We start from the raw sequence: 14,162 nt of genomic DNA, 5'->3' as shown, positions 1-14,162 counted from the left end.
GGCCCCTGCTCCCTTTCCTAGGAGGATGTAAGGGAGGCAGGTCTGCAGAACAGGAGTCCTACTGTGTTGTTTCGTAGCCACGAGGCCCCAGAGCTCAGACACAAAGGGGGTGGCATTTGTGCTTGTGGCTGCTGTGACAAATTATCACAAACTGGGTGGTTTAAAAAAACAGCAGAAGTTGGGCCCGGCGCGGTGGCACAGTGGTTAAGGTCCTCGCCTTGCATGCCCGGGATCCCATATGGGCACCGGTTCTAATCCCGGCAGCCCCACTTCCCTTCCAGCTCCCTGCTTATGGCCCGGGAAAGCAGCAGAGGACGGCCCAAAGCTTTGGGACCCTGCACCCGCGTGGGAGACCCGGAAGAGGCTCCTGGCTTCGGATCGGCATAGCATCGGCCTGTTGCGCTCACTTGGGGAGTGAATCATCGGACGGAAGATCTTCCTCTCTGTCTCTCCTCTCTGTATATCCACCTTTCCAATGAGAAAATAATAAAAATAAATCTTTGAAAAAAAATAAATCAAAAAAAAAAAAACCAGCAGAAGTTGGTTCTCAAAGTGTTGGTGACCAGAAGTCCAAAATACATATCACTTAGAATCCAGGTGTTGGCAGGGCCGCACTTCCTCTGGAGACTCTTGAGCATTCTGCCCATTCCCAGCTTCTGGTGGCTGCTGCCATTCCTTGGTTTGTGACTGTACTATGGCATCCTCTGTTCTGTCGCTGTGTGGTTTCCTCTTCTTTGCACAGCAACCTTCTTCTGTCTCACAGGATGCTAGCTGTTGCTTGTGGACTCCATGTGACTCTCCAAGGTAATATCCCCATCTCCTGATCCTTAAGCAGGTCTGAGAGCATTCCTTCTTTATGTTACTTAACTTGTGAGAGGACATGAGCATGCTTGCTCTGAGAGCACCCATCTGCTGGTTCACTCCCCAAATGGCCACAACGGCCAGGGCTGGGTGGCCAGGCTGAAACCAGGAGCTTGGAGCTTCTAAGTGTCTCACATAGGTGGCAGGGGCCAAACACTCAGGCCTTCTTTCTCTGCTTTTCCAGGAACATTAGCAAAGAGCTGGATCAGAACTCAAGCAACTGGGACCAAAGCTGGTGCTTGTATGTCACAGATGGTGGCCAAATTCATTGCGTCACAGGCTGGTTTTTTTTTTTTTTTTTAATGGCAGATTTTACAGAGAAGGAGAGACTGAAAAAATCTGCTGGTTCATTCCCCAAGCGGCCGCGATAGCTGGAACTGAGCTGATCCAAAGCCAGGAGCCAGGGGCTTCCTCCAGGTCTCCCACGCAGGTGCAGGGTCCCAAGGCTTTGGGCTATCCTCAACTGCTTTCCCAGGCCACAAGCAGGGAGCTGGATGGGAACAGCTAGCCAGGGCATGAACCTGCACCCATATGGGATCCTGAAGCTCTTACAAGTGAAGAATTAGCTAATTGAGCCATTGTGCAAGGCCCTCTTCTCTTTTCCTTTTCAAGAATTTTTGTGTTTAAAAGTCAGTTACAGAGAGCTTCCGTTTGTTGGTTCCCTCCCCAAATGGTTGCAACAGCCAGAGCTGGGTTGATCTGAAGCTGGGAGCTAGAAGTTTCTTCGGGTTTCCCATGTGGGTGCAGGGTCCCAAGGACTTAAACCATCCTCTGCTGCTTTCTCAGGCCACAAGCAGGGAGCTGGATCAGAAGTGGAGAAACCAGTACACAAACTGGCGCCTGTGAAGATTGCCAGTGTTACAGTAGGCTTTACCTGCTACATGTCACAATGTGCCCTCTCCCTCTGCTCTTTTATAAATATATAATATTTAACCACTGAACCATCATGCCAGGCCAGATAAATATATATTTATTAAATTGGGACCAGGCTTGTGGTGCAGTAGGCTAAATAGCCGCCTATGTTGCCAGCTTCCAGTAGGGGCATCCACTTGATCCCTGGCTGCTCCACTTCTGCTTTAGTTCCCTAGTGACACCTAGGAAAGCAGCAGAAGATGATCCAAATGCTTGTAACCCTGGACCCATGTAGAATACCCAGATGGAGTTTCAGGCTTGTCCTGTCCTAGCCCCAACCATTGTGGCCATTTGGGAAGTGAACTATTGTATCAAAGATTTCTTTCTCTCTCTGTCCTTTGTTATTATTTTCTTTCTTTTTTTAAAAAAAAGATTTATTTTACTTTTATTGAAAAGGCGGATATACAGAGAAGAGAGACAGAGAGGAAGGTCTTCCGTCTGATAATTCACTCCCCAAGTGAGTGCAACGGGCCGATGCTATGCCGATCCGAAGCTGGGAACCAGGAGCCTCTTCTGGGTCTCCCACGTGGGGTGCAGGGTCCCAAAGCTTTGGGCTGTCCTCGACTGCTTTCCCGGGCCACAGGCAGGGAGCTGGAAGGGAAGCGGGGCTGCCGGGATTAGAACTGGCGCCCATATGGGATCCCGGGCATGCAAGGCGAGGACCTTTTAACCACTGCGCCACTGCACTGGGCCCTGTTATTACTTTCAAATAAATATTTTTTAAAGGAAAAAGATTTATTTCAAAAGCAGAGAAAGAGAGATTTCCATCTACTGGTTCATTCCCCAAATGGCTTTGATAGCTGGGGCTGGACCAGGTCAAAGCCAGGAGGCAGGAACTCTTTCCAGGTCCTCCACATAAGTGGCAAGGTCCCACACACTTGCTGCTCCTTCTGCTGCTTTTCCAGAAACAGTAGCAGAAAACTGGAGCAGAAATGGAGCAGGGCATGGCACGATGGCTCAATTAGCTAATCCTCCACTCGCAAGAGCTGGGATCCCATATGGGCTTTGGTTTGTGTCCCAGGTGCTCCACAATTGGGACTTGAAGCAGGACCCATGCATCTTGTGTGGCAGCCTAACTTGCTGCACCACCTTGCTTTTTTCTATATGAGATAATATTTACCGCATAGTAAATTTCAGGTAGTAGGGTGGGATGTCTTTGAGTAGCCATTACTTAGCCTGCAACCATGTTGTTCTTGTTTGGTTTCAGGGAAAAAAAATTTATTAAGCAATTAAATGGACTTTCTTAAAGATTTTTTATTTTTATTGGAAAGGAAAATATACAGAGAGGAGGAGAGACAGGGAGAAAGATCTTGCATCCACCAAGTGGCCACAGTGACCAGAGCTTAGCTGATCCAAAGCCAGGAGATTTTTTCAGGTATCCAACCTGGGTGCCGGGTCTCAAGGTTTTGGGTCATGCTCTGCTGCTTTCCCAGGCCACAAGCAGAGAACTGGATGGAGAAACAACAGCCAGGATATGTACTAGCCCCCATATGGAGCATGTAAGGTGAGGATTTAGCCACTGGGTTACTGTGCCAGGCCCTTACATGGACTCAACACACTGTGTCCTGTAACTTTTTTTTTAAAGATTTATTTTTATTATTTTTTTTTTATTGGAAAGGCGGATATACAGAGAGGAGAGACAGAGAGGAAGATCTTCCGTCCGATGATTCACTCCCCAAGTGAGTGCAACGGGCCAATGCTATGCCGATCCGAAGCCAGGAGCCTCTTCTGGGTCTCCCACGTGGGGTGCAGGGTCCCAAAGCTTTGGGCTGTCCTTGACTGCTTTCCCGGGCCACAGGCAGGGAGCTGGAAGGGAAGCGGGGCTGCCGGGATTAGAACTGGCACCCATATGGGATCCCGGGTGTGCAAGGCGAGGACCTTAACCACTGCGCCACCACGCTGGGCCCTATGTCCTGTAACTTTTGAGTCTGTCTAGAATCCTTATTATTGGCAGTTTTATCACTATTTTTCCCATTGAGAAACTGTGGCTCAGACCTTTTCATCACATGGCTCTTTAAAAATATGTCTATTTATTACTTTATTAATTTAAAAGATTTATTTATTGGAAAGACATATAGAGAGGAGGATATATAGAGAGGAGGAGAGATAGAGAGGCTTCCAGTCTGAAGCCAGGAGCCAGGAGCCAGAACCTCTTCCAGGTCTCCCATGCGGGTGCAGGGTCCCAAAGCTTTGGGCTTCTTTCAGGTCACCCACGTAGGTGCAGGAACCCAAGAACTTACGCTATCTTCTGCTTCTGGTGTGTTAACATGGAGCTAGATTGGGAATGGAGCAGCCCAGAACACCAACTAATGGCCATAAGTGATGCTGGTTTTGCAGGTGGCAGCATAATGTGCTACGCCAGGATACTGGTCCTATCACATGGTTTATTAGTTGGTGGCATTTGATTAGAACCTAGGTTCCATGGTCTGCTCTGATTTTTATTTTTTAAAGATTTACTTACTTTTATTGGAAAGTCAGATATACAGAGAGGAGGAGAGACAGAGAAGAAGATCCTCCGTCCAATGGTTCACTCCCCAAGTGGCCACAACGGCCGGAGTGGAGCCAATCCGAAGCCAGAAGCCAAGAGATCTTCCCGGTCTCCCATGAGGGTGTAGGGTCCCAAGGCTTTCGACCATCCTTGACTGATTTCCCAGGCCACAGGCAGGGAGCTGGATGGGAAGTGGAGCAGCCGGGACATGAACCAGCGCTCATATGGGATGCCTGTGCTTGCAAAGCGAGGACTTTAACCACTACGCTATTGTACCGGGCCTGATTTTTCTTGAACTTTTGGACTAGTTGATTGTAGAGTTTTGCCTCAGCTCCTGGGATACCCTCTTGTCAGAATTTTATCTAGTCCATTTGTGCTGTCACAGACATATGGACAAACTCTGTATACACTCAGCAATGAACTGCAAGCTTCTGGGCCTGAACTTGACCTCCTCAGGCCAGGGCATTATTGTGGTGTAAACTTGATGTGGCTGCAATGTCCCTCACTTCCTACCCCACCAGCCCTTCTTAAACATTTACCACCAGTACCTCTCTTCCCCCTCCTCCAGAGCAAAAGAGGTAGGGACCAGCATTCAAGCTCTTCAGGCTTCTAGTGCCAAAGTTAGTGGAAAAGTAGTGGTCTGCTCTTTATATCCGGGCTTAGATGCCAGTCTGACTGTCCAAGGACCTCTTCTTGGGCAGAGGGGCTGCTCTGGCCTCCATTTTTTTGAGTCAAGCTAGAATTTTCCTAGGAAAAACTGCCACCTATGGCTACATTTTTTTTTAAGGTTTGCTTTGATTGGAAAGGCATATTTACAGAGAAGGAGAGGCAGAAAGATCTTCCATCTGCTGGTTCATTCCCCAAATGGCTGCAATGGCTGCAATGGCTGCAGCTGAGCCGATCTGAAGCCAAGAGCTTCTTCTGGGTCTCCCACGTGGGTGCAGGGACCAAGTTTGGTCCATCCTTTACTGCTGTCCCAGGCTACAAGCAGGGACCTGGATGGGAAGTGGAAAAACTGGGATGTGAACCGGCACCCATATGGGATCCCAGCACTGTGAGGTAGAGGATTAGCTGGCTAAGCTTATTGTGCAGGTCCCTATGCCGATATTCTGTGGTTTGTGGCTCCTCCCCCTTGCCTCTGTGCTGGGTTTTGCTGGTGTCCAAACCCCAAGTCCTTCCAAGGCTCTGTAAAATGAATTTCATGCCACCTGCCACCAGGGCTGTGCAAAGGACAGTTAGACAAGGCCATCCTCTGCCTGGCATGAAGCAGGCACTCAACTAGTATGAATTCACCTTTCTGGCCCTCACCTACGGAGTTCTTCTCAGGCCCTTGCTGACTTCACTACTTGGGGAGTGAACCAGGGCACGCGTGGTGCTTGGTGACTGACATGGCTTGCTGTCTCATCTGGTTAAGAAGCGTTTCTGGAGGTTTCGCTGTTTTCAGCCTTAGTTCAGGTGGCATCTCCTCTCCGGGGCCAGCTTTAATGGTTGAGCTAGGCCTTCACTCATTTCGCAGCCCTGGGCCCACTCACGCTGCATGTAGTTACTGCCAACCTCCCTGCCCTTCCCAGCACCTTATAAGTATACTGAGGGAGTAGAGTAGAGCCCGAGGTTGATTGATTACTCTCTCCTCACTGCTCAGACTAGTGCAACTGTCTGCACTCAGTTTTGTTGGATGATTTGTAAGCAAGGCCCCCTCTCTCCCTCGCTGAGAATTTGCAGAGCTGGGAGTAGGAGATTGCTGTGGTCCCTTCTTTTTACACAACTCCTCTGCTGTGTCTGAGGCTATAGTTACCACCTGTGATCTCTGTGCTGGAGCCCTCTGGCTGGGACTCATCCCACGGTCCTCGGAGATGGTCGAGACAGTGTGGCAGGGATGGGCTTGGGAGTAATGGGCTCGAGTGTGCTAGTCTGCAATCCCCAGGGCATGAAGGGACCCCGTACTGTTGGGAACAAACAGGAGTCTGTGCTGCCTGTGGGGACCTAGGAAGGGCTTCCAGGTACTTCAGTCCTCTCAAAATCCCTCCGTAACTTCCTGGGGCTTGTCCTGTCAGGAGGGCTGGCTAGGTGTTCTGGGTCTCCCCTCTTTGTCCCCTTCTTAGGACTATGTGAGAGTTGCTGGGCTGTATATCAGCCCTGTGTTACCCAGTCTCTCCCTGTTCTTCTGTTATTTATTTCCAAAATCTCTTCAGATCCTGAACCTCCTCTGAGTATCATGGTAGTTCTGTTAAGTAGATCTCGTATCCCCCACTGGATAGGAAAGTAAGGCTTGGTGACTTACTGACCCTGAAAACAACAGATGAGCAACAAAGTTGAGTTCGGGACCCAGGCAGACCCAGGCAGAGCTCTTGGCCTCCAAACTTTTTTGCTTACCACTGGACCAGGGATTCCTCTCCCCTGAGGAATGGCTACAACTCCTTGCCTGAACTGGGGGAAAATGTCTTTGCAGAGAAATGAGCCCATCAGCTCAGCATTGGCCTAAATCCACCCTGAAGATCTTGGCCAGTGCCTGGGTCTGGAAGAGCAGGCTTGATACTGGGGTTTCCAGCTTTGTTGCTGCTGGTTGTTGTTTCCAGTGGCCACCAGAGGGCGCGAGGGACCTGGGAAAGTTCTGCCGTTTCTGGTTGGTTTTGCTTGGAAATGAAGAGTCTCTTCTCAACTTTTCTAATAAATCTTGTTTTAAAACGAAATAATAATAATAATAATAATAATGTGTTTTAAGTGGGACGAGATCATTGTTTAAAAAGAAAAATATCCTAAACCACACGTTTGTACAGATTCAGTTAACCTGAACCTTTGGGAGCTAGATATGCTCTGGAATTTAGAAACATTTCAAAATTTATAAAAGTCACCTGGTGCATATGCTTAGTTTTCTGTAACACCTCTAGCAGGGTCTGGGATGACCCTTCATAACCGAATACCAGCACAGTGCGTGAATATTCACCCCAGATGGGCCAATTAGATTCTTACCAGTTCTGATGCCAAATGAGTTAAATAAAGCCTTTTGGTTTTTAAAGCTTTGGGGTTTTTTGCATTTTCAATGATGGATTAGAGGGGAAGTGAAATGAAATCACCTGTACTGCCAACACTAAGGGATAATTTGTTCTAGTCTTCCTGAGTTTGTGTGCTTATGTGTTTGTATACATATGTGTATGGATGTCTATAAATGTGTACACTTTGTTAAATATGTTCAGTCATAAATGAGATAATATTCTGTACTTTTTAACAAAGATTTGTTTTTATTGGAAAGTCAGATATACAGAGGGGAGGAGAGACAGAAAGATTTTTCATCTGATGATTCACTCCCCAAGTGGCCGCCATGGCCAGAGCTGCGCCAATCCGAAGCCAGGAGCCCAAAGTCTTTTCCGGGTCTTCCATGTGGGTGCAGGATCCCAAGGCTTCGGACTGTCCTCAACTGCTTTCCCAGGCCACAAGCAGGGAGCTGTATGGAAAGTGGAGCTGCCGGGATTAGAACCGGCGCCCTTCAAGGCAAGGACTTTAGCCACAAGACTACCATGCCGGGCCCATATTTTGTTTACTCTTTGTCTTATTCTTTGCCTTATGCAATAGAGCTTAGAATTCCCTACCTGTTTGGGGGGTTCACTCTGTGTTAAACATCTTCCATGGATTTAACTCCTTGAAGTAGAACTAGATTCTCCCCCCAGGCACTTGCTGGGTCTGGGGCTCTGGCTGCCTGGGAAAGTGCGGCTGTTTGGGGATAGGCCCTGTGAGGTCGGCAGGGATCTGGCGGCATTGGGGGCTTCAGCTCTCAGGGTACCTGGAGCGCCTCTGCTTCACTAAGACAGTGTCTCCTCATGTTTCCTGGACGGAGGAGTGAGGAATGGCTGAGACTATCCCAGAAAGGGGTGCAGGCCTTCCCTGGCGCTGACCTGCACATCTTCCCTCCAGCAGGAGCACTGGTTTGAGAAGGCCCTGCGAGACAAGAAAGGCTTCATCATCAAGCAGATGAAGGAAGACGGCGCCTGTCTTTTCCGGGCTGTAGGTGAGTCTCTGTCAGCACGGGGCTTGGGCAGCCCCTGAACTGTGTCCCCAGCTCTCAGGAGTCACCCCTGAGACAGACTTGAGGCAGACCTAGGCACTCACTTGAGAACTTGAACTTCAGATTGGTTCCTTCTCAGACATTGTGTGGTGGTGTGAGAGTACGAACAGTGGTGATCCAGCCAGCAGTACAGGAAGCTTTTTTTTTTTTTTTCTTTAAGATTTATTTTTATTAGAAAGTCAGATTCACAGAAAGAAGGAGAGACAAAGATCTTCCATCCGCTGCTCACCCCCCAGGTGGCCTCCACGGCCAGAGCTGAATCTATCCAAAGCTAGAAGCCAGGAGCTTCTGGGTCTCCCACGCGGGTGCAGGGTCCCAAGGCTTTGGGCTGTCCTCAACTGCTTTCCCAGGCCACAAGCAGGGAGCTGGATGGGAAGTGGGACTGCCGGGACTAGAACCAGCGCACAAATGGGATCCTGGCACTTGCAGGTGGAGGATTACCCAGTTGAGGCATCGCTCCTGGCCAGACATGGAGCCTAAATGAAGATGCTTCCATTTATCACAGGATAAAAGTGGCTCGGACCTAAGGAGTATATCACCCCAGGGCACACAGAAACTATGCGTACAGTGGGGAGTCAGTGCGGCTTAGTCTGAAGTCCAGGTCCGGGCTTCGCACCTGTCTGTTGGGCTTGCAGTCTCTGTTCTTCCACTTGAGTGTGTATTTGGGCTACAGCCACAGCTAGATCCTAACATGTTTCTTCTGTCACAGATTTTTTTTAATGTACACAAAAGTGGAGAGAATTAAGAGCCCTCGTTTACTCATCCTCAGGCTTCAAAATAGTCATCCACATAGGGCCAGCGGGTTTCATCACAACCCCACCCACTCCTTCTCGCTCCCCTGAAACAAGGGTATTTTTGAAGCAAAACACTGCCATTATATCTGTATGAAAGTATTTATGTATCTTTCCCACAGATAACAAAGTTGTTCACTGTTTTTATTTAAAAAAAAATGCAATTCCAATGCTACAAATGACAAGTTAATCATTTCTTCCTGCTATCTGCAGTCCAGCCTGGCTACACCTCTAAGGCCATCTGGCCCTGAATTTGTGATCTGAGAAGGAGTTGTGAGATTCCATGCTAGTGAAAGGGAAGCCAGGATGGCGACCAGGTCTTCCCTCCACTGCTGTGATGGCTACTGACAGATGTCCTCCAAGAAGGGATGCAGGATCTCCTCTCTCTGTTGTAATTCTGCCTTTAAAGTGAAACCAAGTCTCCTGAAAAAAAAAAAAAAAAGCCAGGATCCAAAGCCATGATCCAGGAGCTTCTTCTGTGTCTCCCACGTGGGTGCAGGGTCCATCCTCGACTGCTTTCCCAGGCCACAAGCAGGAAGCTGGATGGGAAGTGGAGCTGCCGGGAATATGAACCAGCACTTGCAGTGTATGCAACTGAGGGTTTAGCCTCTAGGCCATAGTGCCAGGCCCCCTGACAAGGGCTGTTAAACTAGAAATCAAAAGAGCTATCTTCTAGCAGTGGCTCTTACTCATAGCTGCTATGTCCTCCCAACCTCCATTTGCCCGTCATGGTGTTGATTCTCAGGGGTTCTTTGAGTTCCTTGTGGATCTTCTATTCTGAGTCTCAGGTGCCTCCACATCTACTAGTGGGATGGACTGATTCAGGACTCACTCTTGGTTGGTTTTGCCACTGATTCTCATCTTGAACTTTGACAAGCAACCTTCTTTCTTAAGTCTCTTTTATCATCTTAAGTTGGGACCAAAAGACCCAATGTGACAAAATGTAGTGAGGTTGCTTTGGTAAGTCTTCACAGGGCTTGGCATGTGATAAGAGCAAGAGCATCGGTAAAATCCCAATGTTGTTCTCGAAGGCATCCCAAAAGCCAATTTTGAATGAGTAGAAGGAAACTGTATTAGGATAAATGGTTGCTTCCCCTGTTTTGCCAGGCAGAAGAGAAGATGATGGTCTCCATGGGGCTGGGGAATATCCCAGTCCTACCCCTTGGACTCAGGGTTGCTTTCTCCCTTGATGTTTTCTAGAGAAGAAGCTGAGTTCAAGGGCATCTTGCACAAAAGGAAGGCTGAAAGAGAGCAGGCAGGAGCATCCAGTTAGAGGCAGGCTACTGATGAAGTTAAGGTTAGAGAAAGTTAAGTGCACACCTGGGGTTTGGGATGTCATTGAGGGCTTTTGTGGACCTGGTGTGTGAAGTCACTGAGATCAAGAGTGTGTGTGTGTGTCTATAAAACTACTCTCTCCAAATACTCCCTGCCATTTCCCCTCCTGGGGGCCTTCCAGTAAGGGGCCCAAGCTTACAGGAAGAGCTGACCACAGCAGGTTGAAGGCCTTTGCTTATCAGCACTATGGCTACACATTTCCCCTGACTGGGCTGCCCTCGGCTTTTCTCTGTAAAACCTCAAGTCCATGGCCTCTCCCCAGAAGCACATGGCCCCCGGTCTCTAAGCCTTATCTGGAGGTTTCCTTGGTGCAGTGTACACAGTGCATGTGCCTGCAAAGGGGACTTTGTCCCCAGGCTTTCAGCTGTTCGTTGTTTTCCAGCCTCGCCTGTACAGGGACAGATGGCCATCACCTTCAGCTCAAGTGTGAAGGCCTGTGGCTCCTACTTCCTGCCACGCACTGGAGAGTGAAGGCACATACAGCTGAGTTGGAGTCAAGTTACAAACCTAAAGGGCACAGCATCATTTCTGACTCCTACTGTCAAAGAGCCTGGGTGCGTCAGGCTCAGCCGCCTCATCTGGAGGATGACCCAAATGAGACCTGAGAGTACATGTTCAGGGTCATTAGTGGCACCACTGGCTTGAGAGCCCAGAGGTGTCTGAAGGACACATTCTTTCTGTAATCTTAGAAGCACTGATTACTTAGCGGAGTTGTCAGCTGACTGGGTGACCTCAGCTGTCTTCCTTGACCTCTGTAGGCCTTAGCCTTAACTCTTCTAGCAGGTGCGTGTGGCCCTCTACTGTTGGATGCTGAGGCAGATTGCTTTCTATCTTCTGGATTTTTTCTGAAAGATTTATTTTTACTTGAAAAGCAGATATTACAAGCAGAGAAGGAAAGATAGAGAAGTTTTCCATCCACTTGTTTATTCCCCAAATAGTCACAGCAGCCAGAGCTGAGCTGATCCGAAAACCAGCGGCCAGGAGTTTCTCCCAGGTATCCCACTTGAGTGCAGGGACTGACTTTAGGCCATCTTCTGCTGTTCTCCTAAGCCATAGAGAGCTGGATCAAAGTGGAGCAACTGGGACACAAACTGGAACTCACATGAGTTGTTGCTATTGCAGACAGAGATTAGCTTGCTACACCACCATGCTGGCCCCTTGCCTTTGGATTTTTTTCTTTTTCTTTCTTAATATTGTTTACAGAATTGAGAACAATACATGCCCATGAGGACCTCTGATTAGGATAGGGAGGGAAAGGTATGGTATGGAAGAAAGTGTGGTTGGGACATGTGTTTCAGTCCTTCATTTTTTTTCCCCTGTGTTTGAGGGTGGGGGTGAGTGGCTGCTCCTCACTGTTAAACTCCATCAGCATTCAGGGATGGGGATGGTCTTTTGATGATGCCTCAGAGACCCTGTGTGGATAAGAGTGTCCCAAGAGTGTTACGGGAGTGGTCTGGTCTGGATAGCCCCAAGACTTTGTTGGTTTCATTACTCCAGGGTTGAGAAAATCTTTCCAAGGTTTACTGGTTGACAGAGTCCACCTTAGGGCATCCACAGACCCAGGAACAAGATGCAAAGATTGGCCAGGAGAATTGTTCAACCTGTTCTGCTTTCCATTCTCTAATGAGGCAGTTCATGTCCCCTTCTGACTAGATGAGCTGACCATCATGTCCCCTGTGTGCATCTGGGCATGCTGTCCACTGCACAGGCATCAGCAACTGAGGAGGCCCAGTCTTGATACATGCACTACAAGGTCAGACCACACATCCTGTGATTTTCTCTGTGGCCAGGATCTGAATCCAGCAGTCTACCTGGGGAGTCCCCAAGAAACCTCACCTGGAGTGAGCTCAGACTTTTGTGTGCATCAGCCAGTGCAGGGTCAGGGTCAGGTTTGATCTATCACCTGCACCAGCCAATACACATACCAGGGGATGAAGCTTGATCAGTTCTGCCTCAGCCCCATATCTCACATGAACCGATAGATGGATGCTATGGCCCAGCCCAGAAACCCCACCACAGATCTGGTCTGCGGCTTAGTTGGACCGACCTCTAAGAATTCGCACCAGGACCTCCCCGAGTCCTGGTTTTGTTGTTGTTGTTGTTTGTTTGTTTGTTTTTTTGGCTTGCCAGCCTCTGCTGTAGCCTAGTCCAGTGCAGCCCAGCCCACATCCCATGTAGCTCTCATGCACACCCACGGATGCTACAGCTTAGCTTAACCTACCCTGCGCCCAAATCTGGCCCTCATGCATGTCTATAGGTACTGTTGTTGTTTGTCCAGCCTAGCCTATGCTCAGCCCTGGTTCTTCCTATTATTTTTTTTTAGATTTATTTCTATTGCAAAGGCAGATTTATACAGAGAAGGAAAGACAAGATTTCCCATCCACTTCCATCACTAACCAAATGGCTGCAACAGCCAGAGCTGAGCTAATCTAAAGCCAGGAGCTAGGAGCTTCTTCTGGGTCTCCCATGTGGGTATAGGATCCCAAGGCTTTGGACCATCCTCTACTGCTTTCCCAGGCCATAAGCAGGGAGTTGGATGGGAAATGGAGAAGCTTAGACACAAATCGGTACCCATATGAGATCCTTGTACATGCAAGGATTTTAGCCACTGAGCCATTGCACCGGGCCCCCATCCCTGGTTCTTGTGTTTACCAGCAATAGATACAGCCTAGCAGGAGAGTTCTCACAGTTCCTCTGCCAAGCATGTTCTCAGCCCTGGATTTCATGCCTGCCAGGGGGTATCTGCACTCAGATACCCCCTGGGAGTGGAAGTGGGAGCCTGAGTGTCAGAGGTGTTCTGTGGCCCACCCTGCCCCTGCTAGGGTCTGATAATAACCTCCTGGAAATGTGAGTCTGCATCTTCCTCCCTGCCTCCTTCCTTCCCTTCCTCCCTCTCTCCCTTTCCGTGTGGCTTTGACTCAGCAGAAACCTCTGTGACCCTGGCCATGACTCTGATGCTGGCCTCTGTGGGTAGAATGGAGGCCACATGAGTGTGTGTGGGCCTTGGGGAAGCCGCTAGGGCTGTGTGTTAAGGCCATGGGGCCCAGGATGAGCCAAGGTCTGCTCCTCTGGGGCCTCTTGATCTTAAAACAGGGACTGTAAGCTCTGGGAGGGAGGGATCTTAGACTGGTTTGGACTGTTTCACAAAGGAGGAAATCAAAGAGTCCAGGGAAAGGCAGGGCTCTGCCAGTGTTGCTGGTTGAGGTGGAATCAACAGAATAGAAGAGTCCCACAGCCGTTTCTTACCTTCATCTTCTCAGCTTTGCCACAGGCAGAGTACGCAGACAGCAGGTTATCAGGGGCGGATTCCTCCTGTCTCCCGCACTGAGAGTATGTGTGCCCACTGCAGGAGTCAGGACTGCAGACCTAGTCATACCACACCTGCTTGGGCAGGCAGTCAATCCCTTTTTCCTGGCTCCTCATCCAAGTGCTACCATTGAACCCAGGATGATAACGGGGAGCCTACTGGGTCCCAGTTTCCTCCTTCTGTTGTGTAAACACACATTTATGTGGTTTGGGTTTAGGTTCACTGTAGACATCATGCTTCCTTTTCTGTCCTTGATGGAACTTCCTGTGGCTCTACTAGCAGCCAGCCAACCAGGTAGTAGTCTGGGGCATAGGTAGTCTACAGGTGCCTCTAAAGTAGATGGGGGAGTTAGTGTGGGGGCTGTACTTAAACCACATTAGAAAGGCAATCCAGCCTCTCCTGTGTTGC

General features: G+C 49.1%; 1 protein-coding gene across 3 annotated transcripts in view; it reads left to right on the top strand.

Moving 5' to 3' along the window:
- The window catches only part of OTUD5 (OTU deubiquitinase 5), a 33,394-nt gene that overhangs the window by 6,694 nt on the left and 12,538 nt on the right, over positions 1-14,162 (top strand). For all 3 annotated transcript variants that reach the window (XM_040998944.1, XM_040998952.1, XM_040998936.1), the window contains one exon: positions 8,171-8,264. In XM_040998944.1, the coding sequence (XP_040854878.1) occupies positions 8,171-8,264 (94 nt within the window). The remainder of the gene's footprint in view (positions 1-8,170; positions 8,265-14,162) is intronic.

The sequence above is a fragment of the Ochotona curzoniae genome, unplaced genomic scaffold, assembly GCF_017591425.1.
Source record: "Ochotona curzoniae isolate NIBS_2020 unplaced genomic scaffold, NIBS_Ocur_1.0 contig_1274, whole genome shotgun sequence".
Classification (NCBI taxonomy): Eukaryota; Metazoa; Chordata; class Mammalia; order Lagomorpha; family Ochotonidae; genus Ochotona; species Ochotona curzoniae.
The sequence above is the reverse complement of the archived record's forward strand: the minus strand, read 5'-3'. Positions and strand labels throughout refer to the sequence as shown.